Source organism: Aquarana catesbeiana, linkage group LG12, assembly GCF_042186555.1.
Source record: "Aquarana catesbeiana isolate 2022-GZ linkage group LG12, ASM4218655v1, whole genome shotgun sequence".
NCBI classification, from domain to species: Eukaryota; Metazoa; Chordata; class Amphibia; order Anura; family Ranidae; genus Aquarana; species Aquarana catesbeiana.
The window spans coordinates 137,448,844-137,474,710 of NC_133335.1; the positions used below are offsets into that span (position 1 = coordinate 137,448,844).

Below are 25,867 nucleotides of genomic sequence, written 5' to 3' on the forward strand. Positions count from 1 at the left end.
ATCCATGTTTTTTTTCCGACGGATGTTGGCTCAAACTTGTCTTGCATACACGCGGCCACACAAAGTTGGTCGGAAATTCCGAACGTCAAGAACACGGTGACATACAACACATACGACGAGCCGAGAAAAATTAAGTTCAATAGCCAGTGCGGCTCTTCTGCTTCATTCTGAGCATGCGTGGAACTTTGTGTATTGGAATTGTGTACACACGATCGGAATTTACGCAAACGAATTTTGTTGTCGGAAAATTTGAGATCCAGAACTCCAAATTTTGTGTGACGGAAATTCCGATGGAAAATGTGTGATGGAGCCTACACATGGTTGGAATTTCCGACAACAAGCTCCCATAGAGCATTTTCCGCCGGAAAATCCTATCGTGTGTACGGGGCATAAGTATAAGGGGGTCTGGGGGTGGGGCTGCACTCAGGTTTTTTTAACTTCATGCAGAGAAGAGAATGCATTAAGGTAAAAAACCTTCAGCTTCTAGAACCGCATTAATTTTACACGTTTCTCGATCTCTGAACAACCTGGGTTTGAGGCACATGTATGGATGAAAAACCAGCTGCACAGGGAGTGAAGTTTTCAAATAGGTGCTCAATCTTATATTTATCAACATAAAATTTGTCCAGAGTTGTCCTTGCTGCCATAATTTAATCCTCCTGTAAAACTGTAAATGCTGTAATACTATTCTATATTGGTAATCTGCAATATATTACATTTTTGTTTTTGGGTTTAGACACGCTTTAACGTAAAATTTTGGAAGTCGGGACCTTAATAGCAAAGTTACATATAGTTTTATAGTAGGTGAGGTTGAAAAAAGACACAAGTCCATCAAGTCCAACCAATGTGTGTGGTTTTAGGTCAGTATTACATTGTGTATCCCTGTATGTTGCGGTCGTCCAGGTGCATATCTAATAGTTTTTTGAAACCATCGATGCTCCCCACTGAGACCACCGCCTGTGGAAGGGAATTCCACATCCTTGCCACTCTTACAGTAAAGAACCCTCTACGTAGTTTAAGGTTAAACCTCTTTTCTTCTAATTTTAATGAGTGGCCACGTGTCTTGTTAACCACTTGCTTACTGGGCACTTAAACCCCCCTCCTGTCCAGACCAATTTTCAGCTTTTAGCGCTGTCGCACTTTGAATGACAATTATGCGGTCATACAACACTGTACTCAAATGACATTTTTATCATTTTTTTTCCCACAAATAGAGATTTCTTTTGGTGGTATTTGATCACCTATATTTTTAAAAATATTTTGTTATAAAATTTTGCAAACAGGTCATTTTTCTCCTTCATTGATGTACGCTGATGAGCACTGATGGGTGGCAGTGATGGGCACTGATGGGTGGCAGTGATGGCAACACTGCTAGGTGGCACTGATTGGCACCACTGGTGGGCATTGATAGGTGGCACTTGTGGGCATTGATAGGTGGCACTTGTTGGCATTGATAGGTGGTACTGCTGGGCACTGTGGGCATTGGCAGGTGGCAATGGCAGGTGGCACTGGCAGGCACAGATGAGGCATATGTGCCTCCTTCCTCTTCGGGACCGATGTCCCTTTAACATAAGCCTGTGATCGGCTTTTTTTTCTCCTCACGCTGACAGCGTGAGGAGAAAAAAAAAACGATTACCGGGCTTTTGTTTACATCATGTGATCAGCTGTCATTGGCTGACAGCTGATCACATGGTAAGGGGCCGGGATCGACCCCTTACTCGGATCTGTGATCATCCGAGTCTCCGTGACTCGGTGATCACAGCGCGTGCACCGCACGCCCTGCAGGGTGCGCGCGGGGCGCGTGCACAGGGGAGGACGTCCCATGACGGCCTCCCGAAAATTGAGGTCTGCGCTGTGGCCATCATTCGGCTATGGCCCCGACCTCAAGTGGTTAAACTCCCTTCCACAAAAAGGCTTTGTCCCTATTTTGGGATCACCAGTACGGTATTTATATAAATAAGTTCAGTGCTTGCAACCTTTCCTAATAACTAATATCCTCCAGACCCTTTATTAGCTTTGTTGCCCTTCTTTGTACTCGCTCCATTTCCAGTACATCCTTCCTGAGGACTGGTGCCCAGAACTGGACAGCATACTCTAGGTGCGGCCAGACCAGAGTCTTGTTGAGCAGAAGAATTATCGTTTTATCTCTGGAGTTGAGCAGAGGACACTTGTTTGGGTCTTTGTATGAGGTCAAGACCAGATAAGTCTTGTACCTCCATCCCTATCTAATGAGAATTGTGGGGGAAGGTGGGCAATGGGGGTAATGGGGGCAAGTGGGACTTTATATGAAGCATGTAGTCTCAGGGACAACCAACTATCAATAGTATATATAAAAAATGATGTTTATTTTGGTACATTAGGACCATAAATAGCAGGATATAAACAATAATTGATAGTGGTAATATAACCCATCCATTTAATCTATATACACATACATGTTGATTTAATAACATATCAAAGCGATGACTACAATAGTTGGAATAATAGAACTGATCCCCAGACTCTTTGATCTGCATAGGTGTATTAGGAAAGAGACCTTGGGTAAGTGGCATCTCAATACTAAAACCCCAAGATATGTATAGATTATAACACGATCATTAAAAATGATATGAAGGTACAAATACGGCTTCAAACTAGCTTGACACGTTTCGTGATTTGGTGTTACCACTCATCAGGAGCAGGCATGCGATGATCTAAAACAGAATATATAAGGCTGGATTCACACCTATGCATTTTTAGTGCTTTTTGCATTTTGCAAATTTGCTCTACAGTCCATTTAACATTGTTTCCTATGGAACACGTTCTGTAGTGCAAATCTGCAAAATGCAAAAAGCATTAAAAATGCATAGGTGCGAATCCAGCCTAATTGTCCATGAATAGTTAGCATATAGCAGAGGAAATGGTGTACACATTGAAATGGAACCAATCCCATAGTAGTACTTACAAACAGGTCTGCTGTGTATAGGGGCTGGGGTGCGGCATTGAAAACCGGAGGCCCACCGGTAATGTCAAGCACGGGAACTGAGGGAGCGTGTAGAATGACCGCGACCCATGCCAAAGCCTCCCCCAATGTGGACAGGCATCCATGGACACAGAATCCCTTGTAGAGCTGGGGGTATAAATAACACCATCTGTTGAGGGCTGTGTAAACATTTACAGGAATAACAAATGAGATATGTGATATCAAGATGTGATATGCTGATAAATGTGACAGAACCCTCATAACAAGGGAATAAGAGGTAGGTGGATACGACGATCAATTAGATTAACGTGTAGGGAACTACAAAAGGGGGATGTTAAATTAAAACATCAAACAGGTGAGACCCAAAACAAGTCATAATACCTTAAATTAGGAGCATAGATGCCAAGGTCCAATGGAGTGCAATGTGAGTAAGGGAATCTGACCAGGACACAGGGCTAGCAAGGGAAGGGCTATATGGGCACAGCCAAGGCACACCCCCAACGTCACGTACGTGCATAAGGGGAGGAAGAGCATCAAGGGCACCCGGCAGTTGGCGCCAAACCATCCCCTCAGGCTGCACGCAGATGGAACAAGACCGCCCACGCAAAGGCTTCCTAGAAAGGACGCCTCACGTGTGGAGGAGTGGACGTGACGTCGACATGCTTCAGATAAAGGCCCCCCCCCGCAATTCTTATCTCTGCTTGGTCTATAATCTACTAGGACCCCCAGGTCCCTTTCCATCCTAGGTTCCCCCTGAGGTCCCCCCCCCCCAGTGTATAGATTGCATTCATATTTTTGCAACCAAATGCATTATTTTACATTTTTCTACATTAAACCTAATTTGCCATGTAGTTGCCCACCTCATTGATTTGTTCAGATTTTTTTGCAAGGTTTTCACATCCTGTGGAGAAGTTATTGCCCTGCTTAGCTTAGTATCGTCCACAAATACAGAGATTGAACTGTTTACCCCATCCTCCAGGTCGTTTATGAACAAAATAAATAGAATTGGTCCCAACACAGAACCCTGGGGGACCCCACTACCCACCTCTGACCATTCCAAGTACTCCCCCATTTATCACCACCCTCTGAACTCGCCCTTGTAGCCAGTTTTCAATCCATGTACTCACCCTATGGTCCATGCCAACGGACCTGATTTTGTACAGTAAACGTTTATGGGGAACTGTGTCAAATGCTTTTGCAAAATCCAGATACACCATGTCTGTGGGCCTTCCTTTATCTAGATGGCAACTTACCTCCTCGTAGAAGGTTAATAGATTGTTTTGGCAAGAACGATACTTCATGAATCCATGCTGATTACTGCTAATGATACCGTTCTCGTTACTAAAATCTTGTATATAGTCCCTTATCATCCCCTCCAAGAGCTTGCATACTATTGATGTTAGACTAACTGGTCTGTAATTCCCAGGGATGTATTTTGGGCCCTTTTTAAATATTGGTGCTACATTGGCTTTTCTCCAATCCGCTAGTACCATTCCAGTCAGTAGACTGTCAGTAAAAATTAGGAACAATGGTTTGGCAATTACTTGACTGAGTTTCCTAAGTACCCTTGGATGCAAGCCATCTGGTCCCAGTGATTTACTAATGTTAAGTTTCCCAAGTCTAATTTTCATTCTGTACTCTGTTAACCATGGAGGTGCTTCCTGTGATGTGTCATAAGGATAAACACTGCAGTTTTTGTTACTGAAGCCCCCCGATTCTCTTGTGAAGACTGAGGAGAAGAATAAATTCAATACCTTCGCCATCTCCCCATCCTTTGTAACCAGATGTACTTCCTCATTCTTCATGAGGCCAATATGGTATGTCTTCCCTTTTTTACGGTTAACATATTTAAAGAATTTCTTGGGATTTTTGTTGCTCTCCTCTGCTATGTGTCTTTCGTGTTCTATCTTAGCCGCCCTAATTGCACCCTTACATTTCTTGTTGCATTCTCTATTAAGTCTGAATGCTGATGATGCCTCAACCTTGTATTTTTTGAAGACCTTTTTTCGTTGCTTTTATATGCATTTTTACATTGAAGTTAAGCCATCCAGGACTTTTGTTCGCTCTTTTAAATTTATTACCCAATGGGATGCATTGGTTAATGCCCTTATTTAATATGCTCTTAACGCAAACCCATCTCTCCTCCGTTTTTTTTATTCCTAAGATTTTATCCCAGTTCATATCTTCTAACAAGGTTCGTAGTTTAGGGAAGTTGGCTCTTTAGAAATTCAGTGTTATTGTATTCCCCTTATGTTTCCTATTTGCGTGATTTATACTGAAGCCAATTGACCTGTGATCGCTGTTTCCTAAATTGCCCCGCATTTCCACATCCGTAATCAGGTCTCTATTGTTTGTAATCAGTAGATCCAGTAACGCTTTATTCTAGTTGGTGCGTCTACCATCTGAACAATGAAATTTTCCTGCAAGACATTTAGGAACTGACGAGTCTTAGACGAATGCGTGGTTCCCTCCGCCCTGTCTTTGTCTGAATAATTAAAATCCCCCATTATGATAACACTTCCCACCCTTGCTGCTAATCCAACTTGTGATAGGAAATCTGTCTCCCCTTCCTCCCTCAGGTTAGGGGTCCTGTAGCACACTCTCAGTAATATTTTCCCTTTAACTTCATCCCTTTGGAGCTCTACCCATAAGGATTCCACCTCCTCCCTAGCTCCCTTAGCGATGTCATCTCTCACATTCACTTGTACATTATTCTTGATATATAGGCATACCCCTCCCCCTTTTTTTACCCTCTCTATCCCTGCGATAAAGGGTATACCCTTGAATGGTTGCCAGCCAATCATGAGAGCTGTTGAACCAGGTCTCTGAAATTCCTACAAAATCCAAATCCTCCTTGTACAACAGTATCTCTAGTTCACCCATCTTGTCCGCCAGGCTCCTGGCATTGGTAAACATGCCACATAGTTTAGAACAGTCGCATACTATCCTCTTATTGGGTGTTCCCAATATCCCATATCGGCCAAAAATGGCCTTTGGCAATTTGCTGAAAAGAATTCTTGCCGATAATGACGCCAAAAATCGCACATGCACAGTAGCGGTGGAAGAACCAGCGGGTGACGTCAGTCTTTGTGTGGGCGGCGTGCATGTTCCTCGCAGCTAAGACGCCACACTCATAAGCATGTTCCCTGCTGAGACGCTGGCACCTTCCCCGCGGACGCTCCTCGTGCTTGTGAGACGCTGCTGGGACTCGAGAGACGCTGCTGGGACCCGAGAGACGGCTTCATAGAGGGCAGCACATAGCATACTCAAGTACAAGATTGGGCACTGTCCCTCCTGGATGGCTACCATTACTACTATTCGCCGGTGCCGGTACTATGAGCCGGTGCCGCTTTTGAATTACTTACACTGACAGAAACAATCCAACTAGTAGTATTATTTATTTTATTATAGTACTGAAACTGAAATGATGATCTTTCTGTCTATAGCAGTCAAACAACATGTATTACTTACTACTTGGCCTTTGTTAAACAACAAGCCAGCACTCTTGCCATGCAATACTAGTATTTAAAATGTCCGTCTGTCTGCACTGCAGTACATCTGACTTGTAGCAAAAAGATTTTATATAACTGAACTTATTAAATATGATTTGAAATGGAATTAAATGGATTGCAATTGCATGCTATTTATTTTAGGGCTATTCTGTAGTATACTATAAAATGTATGCGCTTGTTGTCATTGAATTTGTCACTTTGTCAGCATAGTATAGTTATACTACACTGACATGACAGCAAGCGCATTAATTTTTTAAACATGACAGTACACAATCAATATAATATATATTTAATAAATATATAATATATTTATTGCGTAGTCATGTTTAAAAAATGAATGCGCTTGCTGTCATGTCAGTGTAGTATAACTGTATAACTTATAATACTACGCTGACAAAGTGACAAATTCAGTGACAACAAGCGCATGAAGTTTATAGTATACTACAGAATAGCTCAAAAAAAAAAAAAATAGCGTGCAATTGCAATTTGCAAGCAATCCATTCCATTTCAAATCAAATTTAATCAGTTCAATTATCTTTTTTGGTACAAATCAGATGTACTGCAGTGCAGATATAACTACCTTGCATGGCAAGAGCTGCACTGTAAAAAAAAAAAAGATTTGTTAGTTATTTTTTTAAAGCTGCCTCCTGGGGTTTAGTTTTTAAATTGGATTCGTCCTTTTTTCCCCCCCCTCAGATTTCACTCCCACTATAAATCATTCTATGCTATTATTCTGCGCTACCAGCAAAGGTGGACCATGTCTGCAGTGTAGAAATATTTTAAAGTTTCTGATAAAGACCCCAAATTTGCAATCTGTAGTCTTCGCTCAGCAGAAATTTCAAGAGGGGGTACAGTGCCAAGGCATTTTTCAACAATAGGTTTGATACACCACATGAAAACACATCATCCAGTTCAGCATTCAGATTACAAGAAAACAGTGCCACTTCCAAAAAGTGCCTCAGGCTTAACCCCATCTGTGGCCACAGTCTTTGAAAAGGTTAAAAAATATGCAAGTGACAATCCTAAAGCTCGTGCCATTACAGATAAAATTATGGAATTTATTGCTTTAGAAGACCAGCCATTCTCTGTTGTGGAGGACGTTGGATTCTGTAGGCTCATGCAACATATTGAGCCGCGTTACTCACTACCAAGCAGACGCTACTTTGCAGATACCTGTCTACCTGAATTGTTTTGCAGTGTCAGAAAACACGTTCATGAGCTCATAACTACCGACATCATAGCAATCAGTTTTACTACCGACATTTGGAGTTCAGAGGTCAGTCCAACGAGCATGCATAGCCTGACAGCGCAGTGGATAGATGACAAATTTCAATTGCAAAACATCCTACTTAACGCACGTGAGTTTGTTGGATCACATACTGCAGCAGCAATATCTGACGCTTTAAAAACCATGCTTGACACTTGGCACATTGAGAAGTCTAAAGTGTATTTCATTGTCCCAGATAAAGCGTGGTACATGGCAAAGGCAATGGAGGACAGTGAACTTAAAAGCATACCTTTGTATGGGACACACGCTGCAATTGGCTGTGAATGAAGGATTGCTGAGTCAGCACACCATATCTGATATCGTATCAAAAGGAAGAAAAATTGTGGGTCACTTTATGCATTCTCCGCTTGCTTATTCCAGATTACAAGCTTTGCAGATGCAGTTTGGAATGGCACCGAAATGACTGCCGCTCATTGGAACAGCATCTATTATATGCTGCAAAGTCTTTTTGAACAAAAGCGTGTTTTAGCTGTATACATTGCAGATTATGAGCTGCCGGCAACACTGGGCGCAGTGGATGTTAGTTGAAAATAGTTTGTCTCTTCTATCTCCATTTGAACAGTTAACAAAAGAAATAAGCTCAACTTATGTTTCCATTGCTGAAGTTATTCCCTTGATTGCTGCACTGAAGCATCTGTGAGGAAAAGATATAGAAACAGACCATGGCGGAAAAACGGCTAAAACCACTCTACTGGAGGCCGTTACCAACCGGTTTCAAGACACTGAGTCCAACCCTCTGTACTGCATTGCAACAGTTCTAGATCCTCGATTTAAAGAGCAGTATTTTGATGTGGAGAAAAAGCAGCATGCACGGGAAATGATACAGCCACAAATGGAGGTGTGGAAGTATCTGGTAAAGGAGTTTCAAGGTGTAGCGCAGAGGAAAGTGAGAAGAAACGGTTGCATACAAGTGAAGAGGAACACGCTCCCTCCATATCTGATATGTTTGAAGAAATTTTACATGAATGCACCCTGGTCCAAAGCAGTGCCACAACAAGTGCAGCTACCCAACAGCTGGACATTTATTTAGCTGAACAGCCTATCACCAGAAGCGACAATCCCCTTGAGTACTGGCGCATCAACAAACAACGTTTTCCTTTGCTTGCACAGATTACACGCAGATATTTATCTGCCCCAAGCACCAGTATAGGGAGTGAGAGACTATTCAGTCTAGCATCTCATATTCTTGATGAGAAGAGAAGCCGTCTCTCCTGTGAGAAAGCTGAACAACTTTTGTTCTTAAAGTGAAATCTGCCACTTTTACTGAAATAGATTTATAAATCCGTAGCATAGACCAACTCATTTACCATGTTGAACATAGTAAATAAATTGGTATTGGACTGTGCTATTGGACAATTGGAACATACAACATAGTATGACTGACTACCTAGTATGTTCCAATTGTCTAGTTGTGCCATTTGTTGGTTGTTCATTGTAGTTCTTCTACAGTTTTTTGCACTTCTTCAATTTAAGAGAGAACTCCAGCTTTTGAACTACTGTACATACATAGTTTGTTGCTGTTGGGCCAAACTATGTCTCTCCCTAAGGCCCCTTTCACACTGGGGCGGTGGGGGCGTCGGCGGTAAAACGGCGCTATTTTTAGCACCGCTTTACCGTCGTTTTTGCAGCGGTATATGGCTGCTAGCGGTGCGGGTTTAACCCCCGCTGGCGGCCGAAAAAAGGGTTAAAACCGCTCGCATAACACCGCTACAGCCGCGGTATAGCCGCGCTGCCCCATTGATTTCAATGGGCAGGAGCGGTTTAGGAGAGGTGAATACACCGCTCCTTCACCGCTCCAAAGATGTTTGCAGGAGTTTTTTTTCTCTCCTGCCAGCGCACCGCTTCAGTGTGAAAGCCCTCGGGCTTTCACACTGGAGAAACAGCAGCGGCAGTTTTAGGACGGTTTGCAGGCGCTATTTTTAGCGCAATAACGCCTGCAAACCGCCCCAGTGTGAAAGAGGCCTAAGGTGTCAGCCCGCTGCATGTGCAAATGTAAAACTGTATGTTCTGTATCTGTGGCTGTCTACATACTACAGTACTATACACTATACCGCACTGTGTTCCGGGTATGGGCAGAGACTTCTAGAAACACAGACTAGTCTACATTGCTTGCTGTGATTGGCTTATTTACATTGTATTATTTACACTGGATTGTACTATTCTTTTATTCATAAAATGAATGATTACGTTGAATATGAATAATATAACGAATATAACACAATTTTATATATCAGATAATTTTTTTGTTTAATATATAAAAAAAGCCATTTTCGGTATTGGTCAGTTTTGGTTTTTGGCCTAGTGTATTTTTCATTTACGGTATCGGTTTCGGCACCAAAAAACCCATTCGGTGCACCCCTAGTTTATGTGCTTTTTTTTACCTACCACTAATGCCCCCAGTACTACCTTTTGGAATATGTTCCACGCTGACTATCTCTACCTCTGGGCCCCCCCCCCCGTCACCTAGTTTAAAAACCCCTATAACTTTTTGGCCATCTTTACTCGCAGCTGATCTGCACCCTCCTCATTTAGGTGTAGTCCTTCCCTTCTATAGTACTGGTGACCGACTGAGAAGTCGGCCCAGTCCTCCAGGAACTCAAACACCTCCTTACTACACCAGCTCCTCAGCCACTTGTTTACTTCCCTAATCTCCCTCTGCCTTTCTGGTGTAGCTCAACGTACCGGTAGTGAATCAGGTTGTAGAGTGGCACAAAAATGGAGGTGCTCTGGGTAAAAACATTTTGTGATTTTTTGCTTTATGGGAAAACTTTTACTTTTAAACATTAAAATGGCTCACAGGTTCACTATTAGTTGTGGAGTGGCGCTATACTTTATAGTTCACCTTGTAGGTCTTGCTATTTCATAAGAAAACCAGTTAAAAACAAAAGGCACCTTTGGGTGGGAAAATTTGAAGTGCGTCTGCTTATTGGTTATAGCAAAGTTTTAACAAACTGTTAAGACCACTCCAAAACTTGGCAGTTCTCTATGGGCAGTGTTCTTTATGCCACAGTGGCTCTTATTGCCAGTTTAACAGTGTCCTGGATGGAAGCCCGTACAACTGCTGATAATTTATTTATAATCCATAATAATTCCATTGCTGTGATTTTCAGTTATAAATAAATACATCCCAAGTGCATAGAACTAGACCAAGTACATGTTCTTTAACACTGAAAATTTTTACTTATTATTTTGAAAGGAAAATGTTAGCAGCATGAAGAAGAAGAACCAGAAGCTGGAGAAACAAATTGAACTCATGAAGGAAAGTATTATTGATTGTGAAAGAAAAACAGAGAATTTGAAGAAGGTAAGAAATCTGAACAATTTTATCTGATACATTCACTAGATTCGTGTGGTAGAAAAATCCAATACTTAAAGGGACACTAATGTCATTTTTAGAATTTGCAAAGTCATATGATAAATAATGATACTTTTAAAGCAGAACTACGGGAAAAATATTTTTTTCCATGTCCTTGTTGCTGATCTCCTACCTTCACTGACTATGCCATCCATGTCCTTCTGAGCTCTGTAGTTCCTCTGCAATAGCCTGCTGATTTTGAAGAAAAAACATTACTGCCTGCTGATATCCGGTTTGTAAGAGCGCTGGCTGCTATTCCTCCTGTACTCCCAGCCAGTGGTCTTGTCACTGCCCACTTGTAGTTCTCCACAGCAACCAGAGACTTGTCCTTCCGTCCATGCATGCTGTAGTGGGTGGAGGGGTCTCACAGCCCCCCGGTCTGTACCGCCCATGGAGATGGTTTCCTCTCCTTCTCCCTGTCAGCACTGCCCCTAATCTGCCCCCCACCGCCCGCCTGCCTGTCATCTCTCACTGCAGAGCGGGGATCGTTACTAAACATCAGCAGAGTGACAGAGCGGAGCTCTTGGGCTGTGACAGTTCTTGTATCTTGTATTTGAGACACTGATCGCCGTACAGCCCTGCCCACTGGGCTGGCATTGGACCAGTGTGCTGTCAATCACAATGCTGGCTCAGGAGGCGGGGCGTTACGGTGATCTGTGTTTAATATACAAGATCTGTCACAGCACGAGATCTCCGCTCTGTCACCTGGCCAGTGTCTCGTAATGATCCCCGCTCTGCACATATGGGCATACATATAACCCGCACTTATGGGCTCTGATGAGACCGCATATATGGGCACAGATAAGACCGCACATATGGGTACAGATAAGACCGCATATATGGGCACAGATGAGACCGCCCATGTGGGCTCTGATGAGACCGCACATATGGGCTCTGATGAGACCGCAGATATGGGCACAGATGAGACCGCAGATATGGGCACAGATGAGACCGCACATATGGGCACAGATGAGACCGCACATATGGGCACAGATGAGACCGCACATATGGGCACAGATGAGACCGCACATATGGGAACAGATGAGACTGCACATATGGGCACAGATGAGACTGCACATATGGGCACAGATGAGACTGCACATATGGGCTCTGATGAGACCGCACATATGGGCTCTGATGAGACCGCACATATGGGCTCTGATGAGACCGCACATATGGGCACAGATGAGACCGCACATATGGGCATAGATAGGACTGCACTTATGGGCTCTGATGAGACCACACATATGGGCATATATGAGACCGCACATATGGGCACAGATGAGACCGCACATATGGGCACAGATGAGACCGCACATATGGGCACAGATGAGACCGCACATATGGGCTCTGATGAGACCGCACATATATGCTCTGATGAGACCGCACATATGGGCTCTGATGAGACCGCACATATGGGCTCTGATGAGACCGCACATATGGGCTCTGATGAGACCGCACATATGGGCTCTGATGAGACCGCACATATATGCTCTGATGAGACCGCACATATGGGCTCTGATGAGACCGCACATATGGGCTCTGATGAGACCGCACATATGGGCTCTGATGAGACCGCACATATGGGCACAGATGAGACCGCACATATGGGCACAGATGAGACCGCACATATGGGCACAGATGAGACCGCACATATGGGCACAGATGAGACCGCACATATGGGCACAGATGAGACCGCACATGTGGGCATAGATGAGACCGCACCTATGGTTTCTGATGAGACCGCACCTATGGTTTCTGAGACCGCACCTACGGGCTCTGATGAGACCACACATATGGGCACAGATGAAACTGCATCTATGGGCATAGATGAGACTGCACCTAAAGGCATAGATGAGACCACATTTATGGGCTCTGAGGAGACCGCACTTATGGGCTCTGATGAGACCGCACTTATGGGCTCTGATGAGACTGCACTTATGGGCTCTAATGAAACCGCACAGGCACAGATGGGACCGCACTTTTGGGCACAGATGGAACCGCAATTTTGGGCACAGATGGAACCGCACTTATGGGCACAGATGGGGCCGCACTTATGGGCACAGATGGGGCCGCACTTATGGGCACAGATGGGGCCGCACTTATGGGCACAGATGGGGCCGCACTTATGGGCACAGGCACAGATGAGACTGCACTTATGGGCGCAGATGGGACCGCACTCATGGGCGCAGATGGGGCCGCACTTATGGGCACAGATGGGGCCGCACTTATGGGCACAGATGGGGCCGCACTTATGGGCACAGATGGGGCCGCACTTATGGGCACAGATGGGGCCGCACTTATGGGCACAGATGGGGCCGCACTTATGGGCACAGATGAGACCGCACTTATGGGCGCAGATGAGACCGCACTCATGGGCGCAGATGGGTCAGCACTTATGGGCACAGATGGGGCCGCACTTATGGGCACAGATGGGGCCGCACTTATGGGCACAGATGGGGCCGCACTTATGGGCACAGATGGGGCCGCACTTATGGGCACAGATGGGGCCGCACTTATGGGGACAGATGGGGCCGCACTTATGGGCTCTGATGAGACCGCTCTGATTTTGAAGTTTGAGATTTCCATACATTAGAGGGTTCCACCATTATTGTGTTATTGATTAGTAAGTTAGCGTTACACCTTTTTGTTTTTCTCTCATGCCGATATTTACTTGTGCCACATGCTGATGTAAAGCATTATGGCCTGGTACTTTCTGTGTTGTGGCTAAGGATGTTCTCATACACACCATACAAGCACTGTACAGTGTGTATAATATAGAATTATAGAATGTGTATACAGTTCAGTAATGATTACATAAAGCAAGTAAGGGAAATATGTTTATCTCCTGTTGTGGCTGGAGGAGGAGAGCACAGACATGCTTTACATTTATAAGACTGTAACCTACCTATCATGTGTGTTAGTGAGTAGTGGGACTGGCTTCAGAATAAGGGGGTGTGATTTATGTTGAAGTGGGCGAGTTCACATTTACATGTACAGGCCTAGTGTACCCTCCCACATTCATTCCAATCCCAAGGATTCATGGGAAATGTAGTTAGAGAGAGGAGGATATGATGTAATCACTGTTCTAACACCTCCTCCTTAGCCGAGTACATGATGCATTTTTTGAACTACAGAGCTGACTTCCTGAAAATTCAATTCGACTTTTCTCTTCAATGGTAAGGAATTTCACAAATGTAATAACTGTTTAGTGTTTTGTGTAGGGCGTGTACTAATAGGGGATTTTATGCTGATCCCTGAGTTCTGCTTTAAGGTCAAGTTTTACATTATTTTTACGAATGCATATCCTTCTTAATGTCCACCTCTCTGTTTGGTGGCAATGCTTTCCTGCCCACTTTTATTGGTCTAAAAGGGGTATCACCAAGCACCCAAAAGGTTTTAAGAGAGACACATACTTAAAAGGCTGTGGCAAAGTCACATTTTATCACATCTGTGCATTAGTAAACCAAAAAATATATTTTCGTTATGTTGCAGGAACTTTTACATTCTAATGTTGAGCTACAAATTTCTCCCCCCCCCCTCTATTGGGACGAGTGTCCACTGCTACTAAGAGGGCCTGTCTATTTCTAGTGCTTGCAGTTTATTTCTCCTATTTTTTAATACTCTCTTATTAAGCCTGCCACATAGTAGCAAATTTGCTTTCTACAATGGGAAGAAGCATATGGGTCCAAGGCTGAACATTCCAACTTTAGCAGACTCCTAGCACAGGAACAGCTTTGGGTTCCTTTGTTTGCAGAATGTGTTCTATGACTATTAGCATGACTCAAACGAATCTTTCTTGCACAACAGAAATACATTTTACACTTTTGTAACAAATCACCTGTTGTCTCCGTGTTTCTTTTCTACAGATTTGCTCAACTGGAATGGTAAAGAAAATGGTTTTCAAGGGTAATTTAAGCAACAGCATGAGCAGTTTGAGTGTCAAGCATCAAATAAAATATCCTGTTAATGGAGGATCAGCACTGATCACCTTTCAAAATCCATCTGGTGGGTTTGAACAGATAAGTCCCTTTTGAGTAATGTGAATACAAATGGTAGATGCAGAGACAACTGTTCTAGTCAAAGTGGTGGAAATGTTTACATACTAGCAAGTGACTTTCATGTAAAACAAATGGCTGAAAAAAAGAACTGTCTCTGTTTATTTGATCCAATTTAAGTAAAAATAAATGTATAAATATGATTGTGAGCAATGCAAAAATGTATTCTTGCAGCCATTTGTAACCCATTTAATGACCAGAGGCAGTAATCCTTAGGTTTCCAGGCGAAAGTTTAAAGCATCAGTATACATGGGGTAACTTACAATAATTTTCAGATTATTTGCATAGCTAAATACATTTTATACTTTTCAAAGCCCATATAATACTTTTATGCAGTACACTGTTTTTTAATACTGTAATTGTATATGGCAATTACAGTATTGAACAGATGCAGCCTGCCACTTTCCAGCTGCAGTGACATCTGCAGGCTGAAAGCAGAACTCCTGGATCGGCAAAAAAATTCCCCTATAGTACACCCCCATACATAAAACACTAAACAGTTAATACATTTGAGAAATTCCTTACCATTGAAGAGAAAAGTCTAATTGAATTTTCAGGAAGTCATCTCTCTAATTCAAAAAATGGCAGCATCTGTTCTGCCAAAGGGGGGGGGTTACACCAGGGATTGCATCATATACTTTCCTCTCTCTCTCCCTACACTTTAACAAACTACACTTCCCATCATGCTTTGGGAATTGCAGTGGCTGTGGGCGGGTACACTAGGCCTGTACATGTTGAATGTGATCATCATGCCAAGTGAATGGCACTCACTCCCGAGCAGCTATGGGGTTAAGTCTGTATAGCTGCCCAGTTCCTTCCCCTCTTCTCCTCTGCTTATACAAAAAGGCTATTAAACTCTTTATATCTCCCCTGTGTGTCTCCAGTGATCGGCATAATTAATACTGATCTCTGAAGTCTGGGCTGTCACAGTGCTTTCTTATTGTCACTAGTGAGATCTGTACCTCCTGGCTGCCTGTGTGATTGCCCGGCATGTATGGGGTTAGAAGGTTTGAAGGAACTGGTCAGCTCCAACTGTGCTTGTGATGGGAGGAGGGGAGCACTGCCTCTGTGGGAGGTTCAGACCGGGTATCTCAGACTTGCTGGTCTACCCACTGCAGCGAGCAGGAAGGGTTAGCTGAACTGAACTACAGGGGGGACGTGACCAGTGAAATGCAAGGCATAGCAGCCTGTGGTCTTGCTAACAGAAAATCCAGCCTATTATTTAAAAAATGCTCAAGTTTAAAAAAAAAAAAAACTACAATAGGCAATCAGAAGACTACATAGTCTAGAAAGGAAGGAAAATAGCATTAAAACGATGAACTATTGCCCGGAGTTCTGCTTTAAGGTTTATTTTATCAGTACAGCCAGCCTGCATATAATCAGTATTTCATAGATGAAATAACGAACACACTTTGATGGTTTGGTAATGATTGGTTTGCAGTCATAAGTGACAGCTAGATTTGACAGCCAACAGGTGTGAAAAATGTCTGTGGCTAGCTCTCAAGGGTAGAACATTTTTTACTTTATACTGAACGCAAGGCACCATGCCAGGGAACCTTAACATAGGGTTTACTAGCAGTAATGATAAAACAATGCTCCTTGTAACATTCTGACTTGTATTGGAGCAGATAGATCAGTGTAATTTGTTTCAGAGTACAGTGACAATCTACAGAATGATAGCCAAGATGTACCGATTCTTTTCTGAAACACTTTCAGGAGTGGAATATGCCATCAAAGGGTTACTAAGCCTTCGTTTTTTTTTTTTAAAAACAAACATATCATACTTCCCTCCTCTGTGCAGTTGGTTTTGGACAGAGTGGCCCCGATCATCGCCTTCTGGGGTCCCTCAGCGGCACTGGTGGCTCCTCCTTTTCTCGAGTGCCCCAGAGAAGCGCTCTCCTTCAAGTCACCCGTGCGGGCGCGCTCCTGAGTCCTGCTGCTGCATCTATTGACACAGACAGCAGGACTCGGCCCCACCCCCAGGCGCCCGCATCATTGGATTTGATTGACAGCAGTGGGAGCCAATGGCTGCGCTGCTATCAATCTATCCAATCAGGACACAAGACACCGGAAAGAGCTGCTGTGCTTGTTCCCGTCGCGGGAATTACAGGGATCAGGTAAGTAAAAGGGGGGCTGCTGCACTACAGAAGGTTTTTCACCTTAATGCATAGAATACATTAAGGTGAAAAACCTCGAGGGATTACAACCCCTAATACTCATCATCCAACTTAGCAGATCAAGTTTTTTTTTAACATTTCCTATACATTGTTTATTATCATAATTTCTATTTGATACAATAATGAAACACTTTGTTTTACAGTTGCTGCAGATATTATTTCAACCAAGCATCACAAAGTAAATGTTGAGGAATGTTGGGTGAATGTGAAGGCTGAAGCTGTAGAACTTTCTGTACTGGATTTTCTTAATGTAAGTAAAATAAATCCACCAAAGGAATTCTTGCAAACACTTTTAATTAAAAGAGAAGTGTGGGTTTGGGTTTTTTTTTAGATTATTACTCACCTAGGTGGATGCAGCATGGGTCTGATGCTGCATCTGTCCCCCGGCGCCTCTGCCCTGAGAACTGAGCGATCGAACACCGCCGATCACTCGCTTCTGAAAACTCCCCGAGCAGAGAGCTGCTGACTGTCTGCCCCCTCCTCGCTCATTAGAGCGCTGGGCTGTGAAGGGGGCGGCCAGCTCAGGCTCTTAGTGGCTCGCTGAGAGGCTGAGATGGGTCTCAGTCCAGGCACCTGGCGGATCCAGACTCCCATTGTCCGGATGGCGCAGTGCCTGGACTGACTTCTGTGATGTCAGCAGAGAGTGGACTTCAGCCCATTCTCTGCTGAAAATGGGTCACAGGAGTGCAAAACGAATTGCACTCCTGTGATCCATAGAAGTACAACCAAACGAGCTTTGGCTATACTTCTGCTTTAGTTATATAACTTTCTAGCACCAAGAGTAGCTAACATGTAGTCCAATACCTTGCATGAAATAACAAACACACTTTGATGGTTTGGTATAGCTTACAAAATATGCCTACAAATATAAGCATGTACAATATGTACACATTAAGTAAACTAAACAGTTACTCAACTTACGGGTCAAGATGTCCTTCATAGTTCCTTGCTTAGAATCCAACCCAAAAAAGCGTCTCCAAAGTTATCCAGCTTCCGAAAGCCATGTCTTCCTCTTTGTCCTTCCAAACACCTCTCTCGTCCGAACACGTTTCTTACTAACGCTCCCCAAGCCACTCCCACCCATTTCCTGCATACACCAACTTCCTGCCAAGAACATCCTGTCTCAGTTATTTACATATCAATGGAGGGGGAAGGGCCTCTGTAAATATATGCTGTTACTAAACCTAACTCTATATTATTGCAATAAAGTCACTATACAAATGGCCATAGCAACACAAAGCACCTCCGTGGTTAACAGAGGACAGAATTGAAATTAGACTTGGGAAACTTAACATTAATAAATCACCTAGACCAGATGGCTTGCATCCAGGGGGACTTGGGGCACTCAGTCAAGTAATTGCAAGACCATTGTTCCTAATTTTTACTGGCAATCTACTGACTGGAATGGTACCAGCTGACTGGAGAAAAACAAGTGTAGCACCAATATTTAAAAAGGGCCCAAAATACATCCCTGGGAATTACAGACCAGTTAGCCTACCATGAATAGTATGCAAGCGCTTGGAGGGGATGATAAGGCACTATATACAAGATTTTAGTAATGAGAACGGTATAATTAGCAGTAATCAGCATGGATTCATGAAGAATCGTGCTTTCCAAACCAATCTATTAACCTTCTATGAGGAGGTGAGTTGCTATCTAGATAAAGGATTTCGCAAAAGCATTTAACACAGTTCCCCATAAACGTTTACAAAATAAGGTCCATTGGCATGGACCATAGGGTGAGTACATGGATTGAAAACTGGCTACAAGGGCGAGTTCAGAGGGTGATGATAAATGGGTAGTACTCGGAATGGTCAGGGGTGGGTAGTGGGTTCCCCCAGGGTTCTGTGCTGGGACCAATCCTATTTAATTTGTTCATAAACGACCCGGAGGATGGGGTAAACAGTTCAATCTCTGTATTTGCGCACAATACTAAGCTAAGCAGGGCAATAACTTCTCCGCAGGATGTGGAAACCTTGCAAAAAGATCTGAACAAATTAATGGGGTGGGCATTTACATGGAAAATGAGGTTTAATTTAAAAAAATGTAAAATAATGCATTTGGGTGGCAAAAATATGAATGCAATCTATATACTGGGGGGAGGACCTCTGGGGGAATCTAGGATGGAAAAGTACCCGGGGGTCCTAGTAGATGATAGGCTCAGCAATGGCATGCAATGCCAAGCTGCTGCTAACAAAGCAAACAGAATATTGGCATGCATTAAAAAGGGGATTAACTCCAGAAATAAAATGATAATTCTTCCGCTCTACAAGACTCTGGTCTGGCCGCACCTAGAGTATGCTGTCCAGCTCTGGGCACCAGTCCTCAGGAATGATGTACTGGAAATGGAGTGAGTACAAAGAAGGGCAACAAAGCTAATAAAGGGTCTGGAGGATATTAGTTATAAGGAAAGTTTGAGAGCACTGATTCTCTCTGGAGAAGAGACGCTTGAGAGGGGATATGATTTAAATTTATAAATACCGTACTGGTGACCCCACAATAGGGATAAAACTTTTTCGCAGAAGGAAGTTTAACAAGACACGTGGCCTTAAAATTAGAAGAGAAGAGGTTTAACCTTAAACTACGTAGAGGGTTCTTTACTGTAATGCCGCGTACACACGAGCGGACTTTACGGCAGACTTTGCCCGGCGGACTTTTCGATGGACTTTACGACGGACTTTCTAAATGAACGGACTTGCCTAGATACGATCAACCAAAGTCCGTCGAATTCGTACGTAATGATGTACGACCGGACTAAAACAAGGAAGTTCATAGCCTGTAGCCAATAGCTGCCCTAGCGTGGCTTTTTGTCCGTCGAACTAGCATACAGACGAGTGGACTTTTCGACCGGACTCGAGTCCGTCGGATAGATTTGAAACATGTTTCAAATCTAAGTCCGTCCAACTTTTGAGAAAACAAAGTCCGCTGGAGCCCACACACGATCGAATTGTCCGACGAAATTCCGTCCGCCGGGCAAAGTCTGCCGTAAAGTCTGCTCGTGTGTACGCGGCATAAGATCGACAAGGATGTGGAATTCTCTTCCACAGGCGGTGGTCTCAGCGGGGAGCATCGATAGTTTAAAAAAACTATTAGATATGCACCTGAACAACCACAACATATACAATGTAATACTGACATATAATCACACACATAGGTTGGGCTTGATGGACTTGTGTCTTTTTTCAACCTCACCTACTATGTAACTCTTAAGGCATCAGCATACCAAGATATTTTGGACAATTTCATGCTCTAAACTTTGTGGGAACAGTTTGGGGGCGGCCCCTTCCTGTTCCAACATGACTGCACACTGTGTCCTTAACCACTTGCCTACAGGGCACTTATACCCCCTTCCTGCCCAGACCAATTTTCAGCTGTCAGTGCTCTCACATGAAATGTTTGTATTTTTCCACACAAATAAAGCTTTCTTTTGGTGGTATTTAATCACCACTGAGGTTTTTATTCTTTGCGCTATAAATAAAAAAATGCAGACAATTTTGGAAAAAAACACATTTTTCTTTGTTTCTGTAAAAAAATTTTGCAAATTAGTAATTTTTCTTCATAAATTTTGGCCAGAAGTTATACTGCTACATATTTTTGGTAAAATTAACCCAAATCAGTGTATATTATTTTTGGTCTTTGTGAAAGTTAGAGGCTACAAGCTATGGAACTTCTTTTGGGTGGCAGGCATTCTGCTATTCGGTTTGCACGATTTTACAGCGATTCGTCGTGTGACAATCGCGGCAAAATCGCTCTGCAATTTGGATGGCATTGAAAGTAATGGGGATCACAAGCGCGCATGCCTCGTTTTGCGGCGATTCGGAATTACGGGCAGAATTGCGGCAATTCCACCCGCGTTCCGGGAATGCCATGGTTTCTAACGGAGACCCCTTTTGGAAAGTAGACATTCCAAGGTATTTAGTAAGAGGCATGGTACCTTTTTTGAAGTTGTAATTTTTTCCCACAACTCGTTGCAAAATTAAGATTTTTTCTTTTTTCACAAAATTGTCATATTAACAGGTTATTTCTCTCACATGGCATATGCATACTTGCATCTACACCCCAAAACACATTCTGCTACTCCTCCTGAGTATGGCGATACCACATGTGTAACACTTTTTTTTTACAGCCTAGCCACATAGAGAGGCCCAACATGCAGGGAGCACTGTCAGGTGTTCTAGGGACATAAATTACACATCTAATTTCTTGACTACCTTTTACACTTTTGACGGCCATGGAGCACCAGGACAATGGAAACACCCACAAAATGACTCTATTTTGGAAAGCACACACCCCAATATATATTCCGTGAGGCATAATATGAGTCTTTTGAACATGTCATTTTTTTCCACAAGTTTTTGAAAAATATGTAAAGAAAATGAAAACACTTTTTTTTTTAACACAAAGTTGTTAATTTATATCATATTTCTAATACACAGCATGTACTGTCATGGTCTAGACTGCAGATTTCTGTTTGTGAAATTCTTACCTCCTTGCTGCCGGGTTCTGCAACTCCATTTCACATGTGGTGTTAGGCTTCTCTGTTCACCTTTGGGCGTTTCCTGTTCCACTGTGGGTTTATAGCCTTTTCCCTTCTATTACTTCCTGGCTCCTTGTTTGCTTCTCAAGATATAGATATATATATATACCTGACTACCCATATACTGACCCCGGCTTGGTTTACCGTCTATGCTTGTTCGCTACCTGCCCTGATCTCGGTTTGTCTCCTGGATTTCCTGTTGTCTCCTTGCTGCATATACCCTACACATGTATGTGGTCTCTGCATCCTCAACTGGGCATACCTGGGGGCCGTGACCTGGTTCAAGCTGATTCCAGTTTGCTGCAAGTCTATCCCCACCATCAGGAACGCTAGTGAAGAAGCAGGCTAGGGCTTAGACTCTGCACCCTGGGGAACCTCGAGTTGGTGATCTACAAGGGCTCACTTACACAGATGCTTGACAGTTTGCTCAGGCCATGATCTCCTTGGAGACACCGCAGCCTCTTCTGGAACAACTTCAGTTTTTTCCGCGCAGAGAGTTGATGTCCAGCAGGCTGGTCAAGAATGGATTATGCAGTGTCTGCAGGAACTTTCCTCACGTTTGGATCCGGTGCAGGTTGTGCCCACCTCCTCACCTTCTGTTCTGGCTCCTGTTCCGGCTCCTGCTGCTCGGGTTTTCGTGGTCCCTCCAGTGGAGAGCAGTCCTTCAAAACTCCAGTTGCCTCCATTGCCTTGCTTCTCTGGGGATCCTAAAGCTTGTCAGGGCTTCATCAATCAGTGCTCAATTCACTTCGAGTCAGTGAGCCACCATTTCCCCACTGATCATTCCAAGGTGGCGTACATGATATCTTTCCTTTCTGGTGAGGCTCTGGCTTGGGCCTCGCCACTGTGGGAGCGTCAAGGTCTTACGATTTTATGTCTTCCTGTCTTCCCACAAGCTGTTCGTGAGACCTTCGATGTGCCTGGCAGGGCCTCATCCGCTGCTGAAGCACATCTTCGGGGCTTCGTCAAGGACGCATGACTGTTGGTCAATACGCAGTTCAGTTTTGCGCCTTGGCCTCAGAACTAGCATGGAATAATAAGGCCCTTACTGCAACTTTTTGGCAGGGTTTAGCAGATCACGTTAAAGCGGGAGTCCGGCGACCAATCTTTTTTTTTTTTTTTTGCTAACCCCAAAATAATACTCACAGTTTGGGTGTAATATTTCCGCCTCTGTCTGTTTTCGTATTGAAGAATAACTTAAAAAATGTAATGCTGGCGGTTTCCATCTTGCTTGTGGGCATGTGAAGCCCACAAGCATTGATTTCCTGGATGCGGTGAATGCTGTTCATTCACAGCTTGTTCACACACATGATCATTGTTTCCGCACTGAATCTTGGGAAGCCTGACACTAAGCTCCCAGGAGACAGTGCGGCGCCGGGGAAAGGCAATAAACAAGCCTACTCCCATGGGAGGAGAGAAAGGAAGTGCCACAATAAAGTACAATATAAAAAAATTTTCATTTGAACATCTATGCAAATTACTGAAGGGGTAAGATTAAGTTAAAAATTTGAGTGGAACCCCGCTTTAAGACCCCTTTCACACTGGGCGCTTTGCAGGCGATACAGCGCTAAAAATAGCGCCTGCAAAGTGCCTGAAACAGCCACTGCAGTCTCTCCAATGTGAAAGCCCCGAGGGTTTCACACTGGAGCGGTGCGCTGGCAGGACGCTAAAAAAAATCCTGCTAGCAGCATCTTTGGAGCGGTGAAAGAGCGGTGTATACACCGCTCCTAAACCGCTCCTGATCATTGAAATCAATGGGGCAGCGCGGCTATACCGCCGGCATAGTGCTGCTGCAGCGGCGCTTTGCGGGCGGTTTTAACCCCTTTTAAAACCGCCCCACTAGCGGCCTAATACCGCCGCTAAAACGATGGTAAATCGTCGCTAAAGCGTCACTTTAACCGCCAACGCCGCTCCCGCCCCAGTGTGAAAGGGGCCTTAGGATGAACTGGCTGGCAAAATAATACCCTCCCCCTTGAATGACTTGATCGACCTTAGCACCCAATCAATATCCGCTTCCAGGAGCGAGGTCTGGAAAGGGCTTGTCCACGTGACCCCCCAGTGGATCATTTAGTACCTCTTTTTCCAGGAAACTCCTGAACAACTCACCTTTACAACTATGCCTGCATTTGAAGAACCCATGGAATTAAGTCAGACATGCCTCACGCCACAAGAGTGATTGCGTCACCTCAAACACAGCCTATGCCATTTCTGCACAGCTGACGGTCACTTATTAAAGCCCTGTCCTGTCTGCCAATTAAAAGTCTCGGGTCTATATCCCTCAGAGGAAAGACAAAGAACAGTGCCCTCTAAGTGCAGCAAGTTGATTATTTTAATAGTTAAAAATAAGCATGGGAACACTCACAAAGGACATTTTCCAGCATGGGTGTATCATGTGTGTGTTCATCCACGCTGTCCCGGGGTGAAACCTGGCGTCACTGGCTGACAATGGTGGTGATCTGTTGTCCGGCCATGATCCGGCTGCACTGTTGGCTCACAGTGGTTCCGGATAGCTGAAGCGAGGATCGGCGGTGCTCTGTGATGATGTCACTTCCAGGTACAGGGTCCACGGAGGTACAACAACATCCTAGCAATAATTCCGTTGTAGTAGATTTGTCACCCCCTCCCATTGTTCATTCCAATCCCATCCCAACAAATGAACCAATACCTTCCACCAGCTCTTTTTTAGTGGTCACCCCCCCCTACCCTTCCCCAAAAAAAAATTCACCGTAGAGGCAGGAGAGGGGGAAGACATAGACACAAAAAGGAGAGAGAAAGTATGCAGACTATAAAGAGCTTTAACCTTTCTGATCATGTTCTGTCTATACCTGAGCAGTCTCAGTTGACACGTGGCCTCACCTTCGCCCCAACAGCATCTCCTAATCCATTTACTCTTTTCCTAGCTCTGAATAGATTTATCAGAAATATCACTATCAAACGGTACTATAATATTCAAGCTGTTAAAAAACACAGTGATAATTTAGACAGCGATACCAGCACTTCAGGGCTCAGTATAGCAACAGAGGACTCACCTGACCTTGGGCCCTCAGAATTGAGGGCCTTAGATCATTTTGAGGACTTATATACTGAGAATCCAGATGACTACGTCAAATTAATAACTCCACATTTATCCACTTCCCCACCTATTCAGCACACAGAATTTAGACCTAAATCCATATTCAGTCCCACATTTGCTAAAGGCCCCTATGTCCAAAGCTTTTATCAGGTAGTCTATGCCGATATTCTCTGTATGTGCCAACAGTCTACTATACACACACATTTATCATCCAATTTGACTGCTGCTGAACTCACGCCCTAAAACAGCTTACTGATAATCAACAACTTATCTTCAGGTTAGCAGATAAAGGGGGAGGGATTGTGGTTTTAATCGCTCAGACTACCAGTCAGAATCAGCCAGGCTTTTATCTGATAATTTAACATCGTAAACTTCCTAGAGATCCATTACCCAAGTTTTCTATTGAGGCCCATGAATTAGTTAATAGAGCCAAAATGGAGGAAATTGTCATCGCATCTGAGGCTGCATTTCTCAAACATTATTTTTATAAAAGGCCCTATTTCTATCACCTCCCCAAGATCCATAAGGACCCAGCCAATCCCCCAGGTAGACCCATAGTTGCACCTATGGAAAGTGTCACAAGCTATTTTTCAATATACCCATAGTACAAAATCTCCCTTCGTACATCAAAGACAGTATTCACCTACTCAATATGTTACAACATTACTCTTGGGAACCCACATATTGTTGGCTCTCATTTAGATGTGGTCTCCCTGTATACCTCCATTCCACACAATGTTGTACTACAGGCCGTACAATATTTTCTTAATGAGGATCCACTACTTAATCCATGTCAGGTACACTTTCTGTTGGAAACATTAGAATACTGTCTTACACATAATTACTTTGAATCCAATAGTGACTTCTATATCCAGACCCAAGGCACAGCTATCTGAGGCCTCAAC

At 43.8% G+C, this 25,867-nt stretch overlaps 1 protein-coding gene across 2 annotated transcripts in view; it reads left to right on the plus strand.

Annotated features, from left to right (window-relative positions):
* Nucleotides 1-25,867, plus strand: part of IFI35 (interferon induced protein 35) — a 216,155-nt gene that overhangs the window by 141,272 nt on the left and 49,016 nt on the right. For both annotated transcript variants that reach the window (XM_073608362.1, XM_073608361.1), the window contains 3 exons: nt 10,959-11,066; nt 14,987-15,125; nt 17,496-17,602. In XM_073608362.1, the coding sequence (XP_073464463.1) occupies nt 10,959-11,066; nt 14,987-15,125; nt 17,496-17,602 (354 nt within the window). The remainder of the gene's footprint in view (nt 1-10,958; nt 11,067-14,986; nt 15,126-17,495; nt 17,603-25,867) is intronic.